This window comes from Salvelinus fontinalis, chromosome 14 (genome assembly GCF_029448725.1).
Source record: "Salvelinus fontinalis isolate EN_2023a chromosome 14, ASM2944872v1, whole genome shotgun sequence".
NCBI lineage: Eukaryota > Metazoa > Chordata > Actinopteri > Salmoniformes > Salmonidae > Salvelinus > Salvelinus fontinalis.
Window position 1 is genome coordinate 3,685,388 of NC_074678.1, and position 17,238 is coordinate 3,702,625.

At 41.3% G+C, this 17,238-nt stretch overlaps 1 protein-coding gene across 1 annotated transcript; it reads right to left on the reverse strand.

Moving 5' to 3' along the window:
* Positions 1-1,007: 1,007 nt before the first annotated feature.
* commd2 (COMM domain containing 2) lies at positions 1,008-8,712 on the reverse strand. Its single transcript, XM_055943800.1, has 5 exons — positions 8,489-8,712; positions 7,355-7,432; positions 7,129-7,211; positions 6,751-6,924; positions 1,008-3,144 (listed from the first exon to the last, which is right to left on the reverse strand). The coding sequence occupies exons 1-5, from the start codon at positions 8,553-8,555 to the stop codon at positions 2,944-2,946; spliced, it is 603 nt and encodes a 200-aa protein (XP_055799775.1). The 5' UTR covers positions 8,556-8,712; the 3' UTR covers positions 1,008-2,943.
* Positions 8,713-17,238: the final 8,526 nt, after the last annotated feature.

The following is a 17,238-nucleotide window of genomic DNA, read 5'->3' on the forward strand; positions in this document are numbered from 1 at the left end:
AATGAGTAGGTGTGTCCAAACTGTTGAATGGTACTGTATAATTTCAGGGCAGCTGGTATCCTAGTGGTTAGAGTGTTGGGCCAGTAACCAAAAAGTTGCTAGATCGAATCCCCAAGCTGACAAGGTAAAAATCTGTCGTTCTGCCCCTGAACAAGGCAGTTAACCCACTGTTCTTAGGCTGTCATTGTAAATAAGAATTTGTTCTTAACCGTCTTGCCTAGTTAAAGGTTAAATATAAATAATTCCTGAGCTTTGTTTTATCTCCTAGTTATAGGACAAACACTTCAAAACCTTATTCCTTATTTTTTTACTGTCTTTTTAAAATGTCTGAATGTCTTATTTGGTGCGTTTCTATGGGCTATAGTAATGTAGGCCAAATTCAATATTTCCCCTACATTGCAAGGGAGGGTAAGCTGATCCGAGATCAGTGCCTGGAGGCAAATTCTATCTGGTATGGTCTGGAGCCAAGACAGTTACAGTAACTTTCCAGCCACCATATTGGCCCGGTTCTATTTCTCCCCTAGTTCCTTCCCCCAGCTAGAATTCCATTCCGTATGACCTTCATAGGAGGGATAGGTACTGTAATAAGGAATAGGGCCGGGCCGGGCAACCCCCGCAAAAGTTCATTTCCAGCTACTATATTCTCCGGCCTACTGTGTCTTAAGACTGCCTTAGGAGTTGAATTAGTTCTCAGTCAAGTCTCTGCTTTCGTTTTGCTGATAGTGTTGAGAGTGGTGGTTTACCGATAACATACATCAAAATAAAAACAGGAGCAAATAGGACTAAGTAGCTGTTTTGTTTAGTAGTTTCCTGATGGAGGTATTTATGTGTAATCATTCCCTATTTGAGAAGTAATACTATTATAAACCAAAGAACAGGCATGTGTTCACAATACATTCTTGCCCAAAAATTAACTCACGGAAACCTGACTTCATCAGTCTTTGAAAAATGAATAGAAGGCAATATCTAAATAGTGTTCTCTGTTGCTCAAGAAACAGTCGCAGGTAAACATTTTAACTTCTTTGCTTTATAAAATTCAAAGTAACATTCAGCCATTCAAAACAAATCATCAGAAATCTTGGATGAATACATTTGTCAGCCATGCAGAAGTAAAACAAAACAAAAAAATTAACAATTGATGTATAACAAGAAAGAACACATTCTGCATCCTCTACATTATACAGCGCAGTGTTCTCTCACGTCTCCTCATCTTCCTCCATAATTGACCCTTCGCTACCGCCCGACCCCCTCCTTGGTTCCTGTTGCAAAGTCGGAAAACATTTTCCAGTGCTGCCCAATTGAACCACTGGCGACATCCCCTCACAACGATCTCAAACTTTGTTTTCTAATACATAATGAAAATAAACCTTTGCTAATCAGGAAACTCTTGGATATGTTGTAGTGGACTATCATTACAATTGCTTCCTGGGATCCTGATAAAATTGTGTTTGTAGTGCAGCTAGCCACTGAAAGGCTCTGAATTCACTGTCAGCATGCAGTCAAAAACTATAACCCCCTTTGGAGCCAACTAGCGCTTTCAAATCAATCATATCCTGATGTCGATACCAGATAGGAGTTGTATTCATAACATTGCTAACTTAGCTAGCTAACATACATTGAGAAAACAAGTTATATTAAGTAGCTAGCTAGCATCAGCAACATTTTGGTGACCAATGAGACAGAGCTTGCTACCCAGCTGAGCTAGCAAACAATGTAACAAAAGTATAATTTCAGATTTGAAAAATACTCCCAACAACAGGCTCTGCATTTCAGGAAGTTCAGGAAGTACTCCTGCTGCACTGTTCAGTTATTTAGCCATTTAGGCTAAATGTTGTTTTTAAAGAAAACTGTTTTTGCCATAGTCCTCACTGGATTTCATAGTCCTCATTGGATTTTATGTGATTTAAACGGGAGCTTGTCCGAGTCGGACATGACGACAGTTGCTATCCATTGGATCGATGCGATTGGTTGCCCAGAATTCTGGGGCAGGGCTTAGCAAAGGGTCAATTGGTCCGTGAAGAGAATCAAGGCTACCCCCCCCCAAAAAAAAAATGTTAGCACAAAAACGTGATATATAAAATACAATTAATACTTTTACATTTGAAGGTGAGCAAATTCAATGATCAAAAGATGATGAATGCAAAAAGCACTGTATAATTACGACTGAGGGCTTTTGCCAAGTGCTGTTTCTCCACAAGTTTAGAAAATATCATTCAGTTAACCTCAACATACCACATTAGAAATGCCCAAAATACCCTCCCACCTAATTCTGATCTGGTTATTGTGATAGCCATTAGCTAAGTGAATTAGAATTGCAGTGCCGTTACATCTCAACACCTTAGTGTGTGGCCTCATCTCCTCGTCTCCCTTCCTGATCGGAATAAAATGGCACAGGTGATATCATACCCCAGGTGGCCTCTGACATTTTTATTTCACTCATCCTGATCAGCTCTCTCAGGGCCTGTGTCCACAAAGCGTCTCCGAGTAGGTGACAGCTGATCTAGGATCTGTCCATATAAATCTGATTCATTATGATCTAAAAAGGCTAAACTGATCCTAGATTAGCCCTCCTACTCTGAGAGACTGTGGCTACGGGTCTTGATCCAAACAGATAAAGTAAAAAAGGAGACAAGGAGACATAAGCACTTCAGGCAACAAATTTTTATCCTATGTGATAGCGGCCCATCTCCTATCCCTGCTATTCCTGATGCAGGGGAAGCTGTAGCGCCCTCTGCTGGCAGTGCTCAATTCAAAGTTGAGAAATAATTTAATGTCAGAGGGGACCCCATTTGCTCTTACATAGGGTTCCGGGGTCAAGGAATAGAACCCTGTTTGATGTTGCACAGGAATGTGTGTCCAAAGGACTCTATTTGATGTTGCACGTGTCCAGATCAGTGATGTCCCAGTTCAATAACCGACAATAGTTGTGTCAGTCGGGGGACCCTATTTGATGTTGCGTAGGATCCTGCGGCAATGGGTGGTCTTGAGCTCAGCTAGGGCTTTCTCCAGCTCCTGGATGAGGTGCATCAGGGTGGCAGGGTCAGTCTGTAGTACCTTAGCGCTCTTATCTCCTCCACTCTCCTCCAGGTGCAGCTTCATAGTCACTGTAGGCTTAACCTGCTGCCGGAGGGCACGACTGGCCAGCTAGTGGAGAGAGATGGGAGGGGGACTTTCTTTACAAACTGAATTGATGTACCATCAAAGAGAGAAACACAGAAAGACTCCACTCACTCAGACACGTTTTCCAGGTCTAACTAGCCCCTCTCCCCCAAAAAATTGCAGCAAGTGGAATCGCCACATTTGTTCAATAAACCCTTTTAACATGATGTTATCAAGCCAATTAAGTAGGAATATCGACGTAACTTGTAATGACGTTAGAAGCAACATTTGGTTTTCATCAAAATTATTGCAGGCTAGGAGGTGACATAAAAAAGGAATTTGAATATGTCGCAAGAATACAGCCCTTAGCCTTGGTATATACCACAAACCCCTGAGGTGCAATATTGCTATTATAAACTAGTTACCAATGTAATTAGAACAGTAAAAATGGTGTCATACCCATGGTATATAGTCTTATATAACACGGCTTTCAGCCAATCAGCATTACGGCCTCGAGCCCGGTTTATAATTGTAAATAAATCCCTGTTGCACATGTGCATAACTACAGATAAATCCAACAAGAGATTGAGTGAGTTGGACAGAGGACCTCAAAACCTCTGCACAAGAAACACTTGAACGAACTTCCAAAAAAACGAATGTTAAGCTATTTTCTGGCAATTGTGCCGGATGTTAAGACAAAATATATATAATTAAATAAATGTATAAAATGGCCTTTCTGCGAGATTGACTTGTCGTTTCAATAGGCATAGGCTACAGACTAAAATCTAGGTTTATGACAGTAATTCACCCTTGCCATGATTTGCTTAGCGAGATGCGGGCAGACTATAGCCCCTGATAAAACAACATCTAATTTCAGATCACCTACAGTAGCCTAGGCAAGATGTAGGCTAAACGATTTAGCAGCTTGCTTAGTTCAAATTGACAGAATAATTTATCAAATCAAAATTTGATTGCATACACATATTTAGCAGATGTTATTGCGGGTGTAGTGAAATGCTTGTGTTCCTAGCTCCAACAGTGCAGTAGTATCTAACAATTCATAACAATACACAAACCTAAAAGTAAAAGAATGGAATAAAGAAATATAAATATTAGGACGAGCAAAGCGTGTGCAAAGCTGTCATCAAGGCAAAGGGTGGCTACTTTGAACAATCTAAAATATATTTTGAATCGTTTAACACTTTTCTGGTTACTACATGATTCCATATGTGTTATTTCATAGTTTTGATGTCTTCACTATTATTCTACAATGTTGAAAATAGTACAAATAAAGAAAAACCCTTGAATGAGTAGCTGTGTCCAAACTTTTGACTGGTACTGTATATGTCTATGTATATATAGGGCAGCAGCCTCTAAGGTGCAGGGTTGAGTAACCGGGTGGTAGCCGGCTAGTGATGGCTATTTAACAGTCTGATGGCCTTGAGACTGAAAAACAGCTTCTGTCTCTCGGCCCCAGCTTTCATGCACCTGTACTGACCTCGCCTTCTGGATGATAGCGGGGTGAACAGGCCATGGCTCAGGTAGTTGACGTCCTTGATGATCTTTTTGGCTTTCCTGTGACATCGGGTGCTGTAGGTGTCCAGGAGGGCCGGCAGTGCGCCCCCGGTAATGCGTTGGGATGACCATACCACCCTTTGGAGAACCCTGCGGTTGCGGGCGGTGCAGTTGCCGTACCAGGCGGTGATGCAGCCCGACAGGATGCTCTCAATTGTGCATCTGTTAAAGTTTCTGGGTCTTAGGGGCCAAAGCGAATTTCTTCACCACACTGTCTGTGTGGTTGGACCATGTCAGATTGTCAGTGATGTGTACGCCGAGGAACGTAAAACTTTCCACCTTCTCCACTGCGGTCCCGTCCATATGGATGGGTGGTGATCCCTCTGCCGTTTCCTGAAGTCCACGATCATCTCCTTTGTTTTGTTGACATTGAGTGAGATGTTATTTTCCTGGCACCACACTCCCAGGGCCTTCACCTTCTCCCTGTATGCAGTCTCGTCATTGTTGGTAATCAAGCCTACTACTGTTGTGTCATCTGGAAACTAAATGATTGAGTTGGGGGGCGTGTGGCCACCAGTCATGGGTGAACAGAGAGTACAGGAGGGGGCTGAGCACGCATCCTTGATGTGCCCCAGTGTTGAGGATCAGTGAAGTGGAGGTGTTGTTTCCTACCTTCACCACCTGGGGGTGGCCCATCAGGAAGTCCAGGACCCAGTTGCACAGGGCAGGGTTCAGACCCATGGCCTCAAGCTTAATGATGAGCTTGGAGGCTACTATGGTGAAGACTGAGCTATAGTCAAGGATCAACATTCTTACATAGGTATTCCTCTTGTCCAGATGGGATAGGGCAGTGTGCAGGCGATTGCGTCGTCGTGGATCTATTGGGGCGGTAAGCAAATTGAAGTGGGTCTAGGGTGTCAGGAAAGGTGGAGGTGATATGATCCTTGACTAGACTCTCAAAGCACTTCATGATGACAGAAGTGAGTGTTATGGCGCGGTAGCCATTTAGTTCAGTTACCTTAGCTTTCTTGGGAACAGGAACAATGGTGGACATATTGAAGCAAGTGGGGACTGCAGATTGGGATAAGGAGAGATTGAATATGTCCATAACCACACCAGCCAGCTGGTCTGCGCATGCTCTGAGGACGCGGCTAGGGATGTCGTCTGGGCCGGCAGCCTTGCGAGGGTTAAATTATTTAAATATCTTACTCACGTCGGCCACAGAGAAGGAGAGCCCACAGTTCTTAGCGGGCAGCGTCGGTGGCACTGTTATCCTCAAAGCGGGTGAAGAAGGTGTTAAGCTTGTCCGGAAGCAAGATGTCAGTGTCCGCGACGTAGCTGTATTCCTTTTGTAGTCCGTGACTGTCTGTAGACCCTGCCATATACATTTAAACGTGTCATCCCTAGCCGCGTCCTCAGAGCATGCGCAGACCAGCTGGCTGGTGTGTTTACGGACATATTCAATCTCTCCCTATCCCAGTCTGCTGTCCCCACTTGCTTCATGACTACATTGTTAGTATTCAACCATATTCCCAGTCACCTTACCATGGCAAAAATGCGGTGGTTCATGTTTTCAGTTTTGCGTGAATGCTGCCATCTATCCACAGTTTCTGGTTTGGGTAGGTTTTAATGGTCACAGTGGGAACAACATCCCCTATACACTTCCTGATGAACTCAGTCACCGTGTAAACCTCAATATTATTCTCAGAGGCTACCCGGAACATGAATAGCGAGGCGATTTTGAGTTAAGTGTTTCCCAATAGGCTGCTGAAATAGGCTACTGAGGATGGGGTCATACTTTCAATCACTGAATTAAATATTAATAATATAGATATGAACTGAATATGCTTGTCAACAACAGACATTGTTCCCCCCCCCCCTGTAGCGTAATCTGACTGACTGTTACCGTCAAGCTAATGTATTCAAACAACTGATCAGCAATTGTGATTGACCGGTGCAACTTAGAAGTAGGCCAAAACCCCACAACCAATACATTTTCACCCACGACATCGTTGTCAAAGTATCCCAATTTGGCAGGGAAACAGCAGACGTAGCAACCCAGCACACACAAAAAAGCACACACAGACAGGCCAACAGAGAGACTGACAGGCAGAGGGAAAAAAACAAACACAGTACCTGCACGTCCAGCCTCCACTCCAGGTTGTGGTAGTGTGGCAGTGAGGTAGTGAGTTCACTGAGGATGTGTCGGATCTCCTTCCTGTTTTCCAGGTAGAGCTGCAGCAGCAGCTGGTTCAGCTCCTCGGTGAAGCCGAGCACCAGCACTGAGTCCTGAAAGTCCACTTCAGAGATCTGCAACACATACACAAGGCAGAGAACAGGCTTAACATGGTAGTTCATTCCAAACTCAAAAATACTGGTTTTCCGAACTCTTCCGAGAGCTGCCTCAATGTAAGTGTGCTAGTTAGAGACTAGCACACTCCTCTGTCTAACTTCTCATCACTCAGTGTGTTAGGTGTAGGAAGGGTATAGGGCAGGCTCTAGGTACCCACTCACCATGAGTTTGGAGCTCTCGGTGAGCAGGTACATGAGTCCCTCCACACCATGCTGTATGGTCTCTGCGTCAACACTCAGCTTTCCTGAAGGACATAGTGAGGAGGGGAAACTAGTTAGCTACAAATCTACCATGTAAAACATTTTGAACAAAGAAATGTAATGACAGCTTTACATGGATAAATTGTTTGGTAGGAAGAATTATGTAAGCTTGGAAACTGATACTTACTGGCAGCCCCCTCATAGATCTTAGGGTTTGTTCCCTTTCGAAGGAACTCAACCGCTATTCGTCCAAATTCACCAACCACTGATAAGGGAAAAACAAGAAATATTACCACTCAAACTTCTGGCAATGATCCTGTGACTCCTGTCGAGATAACCATTAGCCTACCACAAGCTTGGGCAGCAGCTAGTGGGCATTAAAGTGTAGGGCCATACAGCCCACTAGCGGCTGCCCAGGCTAGCCCAATAACGGACTAAAGGAGCCTAACGTTACTCCGTATTGTCCAAGGACTATGGTACCCCATTCATAGACGCTAATTGTGTTAGCGCCTATTGACTAAAGTACCAGGGCCGACGCTTGCTCTAAATATTAATATGCATCGCTTGTGGTACGGTTTTTGAAACCTAAGGAACGTATATTTCATATCAGCGAGAAATTATTTTCAAAAATGGAAAGTTTAAATTACTACACAACTTTTATAAGATTAGGGCTCCCACACGGCAATATTACCATGTTACAGACCGAGTGGACTACCGGTGCGAATTAGCTATCTGCGTCTCCGAACACCGGTGTCAGTGTGTGAACGTAAGACGGACGCCACAAACGTGTTGTCACTGAAAATTGCACAGTTGCTGTTTTTATGTGATATGAAAGTAAAGGGAACTGTTTCTATAACCGTAATGCAATTGAGTATCGATTCACGTTTAGATTGAGTATTTGGCTGTTTTGGTTTCCACAGACAATTCGCCTTTAAACATAACATGTAAGGACAGTGCACCTATCCCGCCTAGGGATATACATGAGCACTCCCTTGTTCTCTGATAGTCTAGTGGAATTTGACATTTTGCTATACCCATCAGTCATTTCAGATCCACTCAAAAGGTATAGGTAGCTAGGTTGTTTCTGGACAGGCACAGTAACGTTAAAGGCACTGGCAGACGGAAGTAGCTAACGTTAGCTAGAATAACATCTCGACAACAGACATGACAATCTATGAATCTATGTTGGATCAAAACTCAATGTTGCACTGTATTCGCTGGTTTAATAACTTTAAAAAACACAATGAATCTAGCGTTGATTTAGTTAATCTAATGACAGCTGGTAACGTTAGCTAGTTGTCATGCTAACAGTCATATTTACCCGCAGAGTCCACCTCTGGCAGAAACCCCAGGTGCTCCTTATGTTCGTCAGATAACACCAACAGCATTATTATAAGTTATAGTCTAACTCTTATTGTGCAAAGTCGACAAATGTACCTACTACAGAATGAAATGTTGACTTTCATCAGTTAGCTAACTAGGCTGATCAAAATCACATGACCACCAGGATCAAATTCTACAGCCCATACAATTCGAAAGAAACAAAATTGCAGCAGAAAAAGGTTCCGGATTCCTGCCGCACTGGCCGGGTTATATTTGTCCTGTTACAAGCGTTTAATATAAATATCTTTCTTGCATATCCCAACTCCCCCTGAAACACCCGCATGGGGGTCACGGCCAGGGCCACCATTGACAAGTTAAATGGCTTGCTCAAGGGGACAGCAACATATATTTTTTTCCACCTTTTAAACTCTGGCATTTGGACCGGCAACCATTCGGTTACTGTCCCAACGCTCTAACCTCGAGGCAGGACATTGTAATGACATGGGTGTTGAAATTAAGTTGTCGAAATTATCACTATTCTCTCTGGTATTCATCACAATAGGCCACGCTATCACCAGGCACTTGAGGGGCTTCACATTTTTGTAATTTTAAACAGAGATAACAACCAAGGCATTCCAACCTTGTGATGTCTGGAGGCTGAAGAAAACACTGCTTTCAAGTAGGCTACGTACATGCAGTGGTGGAAAAAGTACCCAATTGTCATACTTGAGTAAAAGTAAAGATACCTTAATAAAAAATGACTCAAGTAAAAGTCACCCAGTAAAATACTACTTGAGTAAAAGTCTAAAAGTATTTGGTTTTAAATAAACTTAAGTATCAAAAGTAAATGTAATTGCTAAAATATACTTAAGTATTTTAAGTAAAAGTATAAATAATTTCAAATTCCTTATATTAAGCAAATCAGACCGCACCATTTTTTTTATTTTTTATTTTTTTTCATTTACGGATTTTTTTTTTTTTCATTTACGGATAGCCAGGGGCACACTCCAACACTCATAATTTACAAACGAAGCATTTGTGTTTAGTGAGTCAGCCAGATCAGAGGCAATAGGGATGACCAGGGATGTTAACTTGAAAAGTTCATGAATTTCACAGGGTGGGCAACTCCAGTCCTCGAGGGCCTGATTGGTGTCACACTTTTTCTCCATCCCGAGCAAACACAGCTGGTTAATCAAATTGCGTTCTAAACTGAAGATCATGATTAGGGGATTATTGGAGTCAGGTGTGTTAGCTGGGACTGGGTCAAAACTGTAACACCAATCTGGCCCTCGAGTGTTCCACCCCTTTAAGCGTTCTAAATGTAACGAGTACTTTTGGGTTTCAGGAATAATGTATGGAGTAAAAAGTACATTATTTTCTTTAGGAATGTAGTGAAGTAAAAGTTGTCAAAAATATAAATACTAAAGTACAGATACCTAAAAAAAAACTACTTAAGTAGTACTTTCAAGTATTTATATTTAAGTACTTTCCACCACTGCATACATGTCTACACTCCACTTCTACAAGTTGTTTCTATAACTTTCTATTAGTTGTACTGTACCACACTCCTGCAGTGCATACCATTTATAGATTTTATAATATTTTTAAGAATCACTGGAATGAATCATTTGTCCATTGTGCGGTCGACAGCACCGAGGAACTGTAATAAACATAATTCTGAACAGATGGGTGAATGACTATGAATGAACATTTACACGTTCAATTTCTTTACTTTGTCTCCCTTTACTCGGTTAAAGATATTTTTTAATGAGTACAAGCTTTTGTCAGTAATGTGTCATCAGTAAAGGACATGAAACTAAATGTAGCTAGACAATTTAGCAACTCTAGCCCAGACCTTAGAGTTGCTTTGCAGCTTCCGGTTTTATTTCAAAAATAAAAGCCTAGAGCTTGTTTTAGAACTGTATTCAATAATGGCGTTATTCCAGTAGATGATGTAGTATAGGCTTGGACCTTTAGCAAATTACTTGTGTGAGAATGATAAAGACACAGAAGAGCCTTGTCTAGAATAACCGCCTGAGCTGCAAAATAGAAAGTAAATATTGTTTAGGCTAGGCCTATTCCGCCAGCTAAATATGCCATGCTGTTGTGTGTTATTTAATGGCCATATAATTGCATCATTTATTTTTTACAGCCACGTGGGACTATTGTGGTGATCATGTAACCTAATGAATCACACTTTCTCCAGTATTTAGGAGCACAGACTGTAGGCATTATGTGGTGCCAGGGCAACAACCTCTCCCTCAACGTGATCAAGACAAAGGAGATGATTGTGTACTGCAGGAACAGGAGGTTTCGAGCACGACCCCATTCTCATCGACGCGGGCTGCAGTGGAGCAGATTGAGAGCTTCAAGTTCCTTGGTGTCCACATCAACAAACTAACATGGTCCAAGCACACCAAGACGGTTGTGAAGAGGGCACGACAAAACCTATTCCCCATTAGAAGACTGAAAAGATTTGGCATGGGTCCTCAGATCCTCAAAAGGTTCTACAGTTGTACCATTGAGAGCATCCTGACTGGTTGCATCACTGCCTGGTATGGCAACTGCTCGGCCCCCGACCGCAAGGAACTACAGAGGGGCCAAACTTCCTGCCATCCAGTACCTCTATACCAGGCAGTGTCAGAGGATTTATATTTAGTGGCCTGTGAGCTAGGGTCTCTTTTTAAAGGGAGCCTCATAATAAAAACATTTATTAAACACAAATAGAGTTTTGGGTACTGGTGTCCACAAGTTGAAGGCCTATTTTTATGTGGATAGGACTAAATGAAACATTTAATTATTAAAGTGATAGGCTAAAGAACTTTGGAGAATTTAAATCCTTTTGAATATACACATGGATTTCAATAAACATATGGATAAGACTGTTCAATTCTCTTTGATTTAGTTCCTATTGCAAATCAAGACAAAAGACTGAATATATGACATAGTGACTGAACTGAACTGAATGAAGGATGAATTAGATGTTCAGAAATGTTAGAATGACTAACTACACGCATGCTCTGCACTTTACTTGGCTAGTAGGCAAAGAGGCCTACATCAGGGTATAATGACTATGACTGCATGCCTCCAGAAAGGCATCTTCTGAGGCTGAGGGATGTTTTTCCGAAGGCGCATGGTGCTATGGTGCTGCATGGAGATCACAAGCTCTTCAACTGGGCAGCAGTATCACGATGGAAGGAATAGCCTATTGTAACAGCTTTCCTCCTCCTCTTCATCCGAAAAGGAGGAGTAGTGATTCGACCAAAATGCAGCGGTTTGATACGACATGATATTTTAATAAACAAAACAGAAAACATGACAAACACTTGAATAATTACAAAACAAATAAACAATGTAGACAGACCTGGACACGAACTTACATATAACGTGAAGAACGCATGAACAGGAAACAGACAAAACGATACCGAAACAGTCCCGTGTGGCGTAACATACTGACACAGGAGACAACCACCCACAAACAAACAGTGTGAAAACACCTACCTTAATATGACTCTCAATCAGAGGAAATGAAAACCACCTGCCTCTAATTGAGAGCCATATCAGGTCACCCTTATACAAACATAGAAACACATAACATAGACTACCCACCCAAACTCACGCCCTGACCGTCAAACACATACAAAATAACAGAAAACCGGTCAGGAACGTGACACCTATAGGGAGACTACTTAAGACCACAGCAACAGAGTTAATGTAAAGTTTGGGGAAAAGCTTATGCCAGACTGTTTAACATCTCCCTTGTTCATTTCAAAGTGTATGTTCATGTGCCGATTCATATAAATCATGTCACATTATTTTAAGTTCATATTAACCCCTCCTACAAAATATTATTTGGCAAGATTTTGAGTGATTAAATAAATATCCAAATATTCCAAAAATATATATTTTAAGTGGCCAAGACTCCAGTGGTCATACATAATTCATAGATTCACCAAACATTGATTATTATTCTACGTTTCATTATTCCTGGTAGCCTAGTGGTTAGAGCGTTGGGCCAGTAACCGAAAGGTTGCTGAATCAAATTCCTGAGGTGACAAGGTAAAAATATGTGGTTCTGTTCCTGAGCAAGGCAGTTAACCTACTGTTCCCCGGGCGCCGATGTCGATTATGGCAGCCCCCCGCCCCTCTCTGATTCAGTTGAATGCATTCAGTTGTACAGCTGACTAGGTATCTCCCTTTCCCTGCTACTGGTTATGATTGCAGACAGAGCCCAGAAATGGGATGGTGCAATATTGAATTAGTCATATTTTGGTACATGCATGGGGATGTTCTTTACCATTCGGCCATCAGATTAGCCACCAAATGCTCCTTATAAAACACATCACTATACTCATTTACATTACATTTATACTCCTCTGTAAACTGGTAATCTCTGTGCTGCTACCATGTTGTGTTGTCATGTGTTGATGCCATGCTATGTTGTTGTCTTAGGTCTATCTTTATGTAGTGTTGTCTCGCTTGTCGTGATGTGTGTTTTTATTTTTAATCCCAGCCCCCTCGGGAGGCCTTTTGGTAGGCCGTCATTTTATTCCTAGCAGACTGAAACTTCACTGTTGTAGGCATAATACAGCTAGTGCTATCTGGACTTGCGCTGGCAAACAAATGCATTACATTAGCTACCTAAATGTGAAGAATACTCAACTGAGTAATAGAGAATGGAGACTTTTAACTTGAAAACGTGCAGGATGTCTTTTTCCGGTTTCTACGACTTCCGTTTTTCTTTTTTATACTGTGTTACGGTTGTTCGGGTAGCGCTCCTCACAGGCCGTTTGGTGTATGTTTTTTTGTTGTTGTGAGGTGATACTGCCAAAACTCTGAAAGGTATTATTGTACGTCAGAATTGCAACACAAGATTTGTTCAAGGCTAACATTTTAGACCGTAATCGTAACATGGTGTTTGTATGTTCACAGATTACATTTCACGTTTACGTTCATATTTCACGCATGGCTTTTCTTACGATCCTAACAATTTATGTATGGTTTTTTAACGACTCGTATAGTAAGTTACCAGTCAAAAGTTTGGCCACACCTACTCATTCAAGGGTTTTTCTTTATTTACAGCATTGTAGAATAATAGTGAGGACATCAAAACTATGAAATAAAACATGGAAGTAACAAAACAAAAAGTGTTAAACAAATCAAAATATTTTATATTTGAGATTCTTCAAAGTAGCCACCAATATGGTCAGGGCTGTTCTTAGTCACGAGGCAACGCAGTGTGCCTGGATACAGCCCTTTAACCGTGGTATATTGGCCACATACTACAAACCCCAGAGGTGCTTTATTGCTATTAGAAACTAGTTACCAACATAATTAGAGCAGTAAAAATAAATGTTTTGTCATACCTGTGGTATAAGGTGTGATATACCACGACTGTCAGACAATCAGCAGTCAGGGTTTGTACCACCCAGTTTATAATCTCTATTAGGCTGCTACATAGCATGCGTCAACCAATGGTTGCGTGCTATGTCAGCGACTGACAGACTGATATAACATATGTGGTTAAATTGATACTGTAAAAAACTTATCCAGGCGTTGTAAGATCTGCCACGCCCATTTTGTCAGCCCAGAGGATATCCTCCAACCCCTCATCCCTTCATCCCATTTTTTTATTTTATTAACAACTAATCAATACAGGAAGTACATGAGGGAACACACATATATATAGATTATATACAATGGGCAATCGAGCTAGGGGGTACAATATCACATTACAATTACACAGGGACCTTAAGGGACATACATACACTTACAATTCTAACAGCTTTTTTGTTAGTATTTAATTGTATTAAAATAAAGTTCAATTTTTTATTTTTGTAGGGTAAGAAAATGTGTTTTTTTGTTTGTAAATTTACATTTGTGAATATGAAATTTGGCCAAAAGAATAATGAAATGAATTACATAAAAATGTTTCAGCTTATTTCTATCGTAGGTAAAGAATCCAAGCAGTACATCTCTCCACAATAGTGTAAGATCTTCATAAATGTGTTCAATTATAAATCTACTGATGTCTTGCCAAAGTTTTCTTACATGAATACAATGCCAAAAAAGATGCAACACTGTTTCTGGGTGGTCATTACAAAAGGAGCAATTTGAGTTGATGTTTTCCTTAAACTTCTTCATATAGTGGTTGGCAGGATAATATTTATGAATATACAACGTACTGCTGAAACAAGGTTAGTATCGCTCTGTTGTTGAATGGACCAAAAGAGAAACAAATCTTTCCTACTGATGTGTCAACAGGGTCAATAGAAGGTAGGCTCTGAGGGTCAGGTCTTGACACGTTCCTGAATAACAGAGCAACACCTGAGGGAATGGCGTCTAAAACAATTGCAAAATCTTTAGGAGTTACAGGGACCTTGTAAAGTGATAAGAATTCCTTATAACTAAGTAAAAGACCCTCTGCATTTACCAGTTGGCTCACCAATAGGATTTTATTTCGGAACCAATATTCTAAAAACAAAGAAGTATTTTTATACAATATATCCCGATTATTCCATGTATAATATCTGTGTGTAGAAAAATTATGATTATAAATTAAGGACCATGACAAGAAAACCTGCCGATGAAAAACAGAAAGTTCCACTGGAATTTTGTCAATATTGTAATTGCAAAACAACATGAAGTTAAGGCCACCAAAAGTAGAGAAGACATGATGAGGAATAAAATTCCAGATAGAAGTGGGTCTTCTTAGGAATTATTTTATCCAATTGATCTTAAAAGTATTATTTAAAGTAGTAAAGTCCAGAAAATTCAGCTCACCATTCTCATAAGTTTTCATTACAATAGTTTTCCTAATGTAATGGGTACGGTTTCTCCACAGAAAGTTGAAAAGCATCTGGTCTATCTCCTTGCTTATTTTACTGTCAAGATCTAAAGATAGAGCACCATATGTTAGTCTAGAGATACCTTCAGCCTTGGTTATTAGGACTCCACCTTTTAAAGATAAGTCCCTCTGTAGCCATTGATTTAGCTTCTTCTGGATTTTTTTAATAAGAGGGTTAAAATGTAGTAAGCCTCTAGACTTCTGGTCCTTTGTAATGGTTATGCCTAAATATGTAAGTTCTTCTTTTACTGGAATACCATAATATGAAGGTGTCACACAATCTTTGACAGCCATGAGTTCACATTTATTAATGTTAAGATATAGACCAGACGCTTTGGAAAAGGATTGTATCACATTGATCAATATGGGAATCGCTTCATCCCCTTTTCCTTCCACTCCTCTTCTGCCTGATGTCACAGTCACTTCCACACAGGATGCAGCTGTGGAACAGCAGTAGTACAGTCTGTAAAACCCAGAGGCGTAACATCACAAGACTTCCGGGAACGCTTGCGAAGCAGACTTGGCAGACCAGGCTGGGGTTTGAGAAGTCAATGAGAGAAGTGTAAAAAAAAAATATATTTCTTAGTAAATATAACAATATAAATATGTTTACCTATAAGGCACACCCTAGTTTCTAGCCAATGTCTTAAGTAGCTAAACATGTTTTAGCATTTAACATGTTTTTTTGTTAACAGATTTCTTGATTTATCTTAGATTAATTCAGACCAATTTTGAAGAAGTGTACACTGGCTATGTTGTTGCTACGGCGGCTCAAGAAGGACAAACATGATAACATGATATCTACACTGAACAAAAATATAAATGCACATGTGTAACAGATGTAACTTTACGTCGTCCCCTCGCCCCGACACGGGCGCGAACCAGGGAACCTCTGCACACATCAACAACGGTCGCCCACGAAGCAGCGTTACCCATCGCTCCACAAAGGCCGCGGCCCTTGCAGAGCAAGGGGCAACCCTACTTAAAGTCTCAGAGCAAGTGACGTAACTGATTGAAACGCTACTAGCGCGTACCCGCTAACTAGCTAGCCATTTCACATCCGTTACACTCACCCCCCTTTCAACCTCCTCCTTTTCCGCAGCAACCAGTGATCCGGGTCAACAGCATCAATGTAACAGTATAACTTTAAACCGTCCCCTCGCCCCGACACGGGCGCGAACCAGGGACCCTCTGCACACATCAACAACTGACACCCACGAAGCGTCGTTACCCATCGCTCCACAAAAGCCGCAACACTACTTAAGGGGCAACACTACTTAAGTCTCAGAGCAAGTGACGTAACTGATTGAAATGCTACTAGCGCGTACCCGCTAATTAGCTAGCCATTTCACATCCGTTACACATGCACCAATTTCAAAGATGTTACTGTGTTACATTTCATATAAGGAAATCAGTTCATTGAAATAAATTAGGCCCGAATCTAAGTATTTCACATGACTGGGAATACAGATATGCATCTTTTGGTCACAGATACCTTAAAAAAAAGTATGGGGCGTGGATCAGAAAAACAGTCAGGATCTAGTGTGCCTCATGCAGCGCTACACATCTCCTTCCCATAGAGTTGATCAGGCTGTTGATTGTGGCCTATGGAATGTTGTCCCGATTCTCTTCCATGGCTGTGAGACAGAGCTGGATATTGGCAGGAACTAGACCACGCTGTTGTATACGTCAATCCAGAGCATCCCAAACATGCTCAATGGGTGACATGTCTGGTGAGTATGCAGGACATGGAAGAACTGGGACATTTTCAGCTTCCTGGAATTGTGCACAGATCCTTGTGGCATGGGGCTGTGCATTATTATGCTGAAACATGAGGTGATGGCGGCAGATGAATGGCACAACAATGGGCCTCAGGATCTCGTCACGGTATCTCTCTGCAT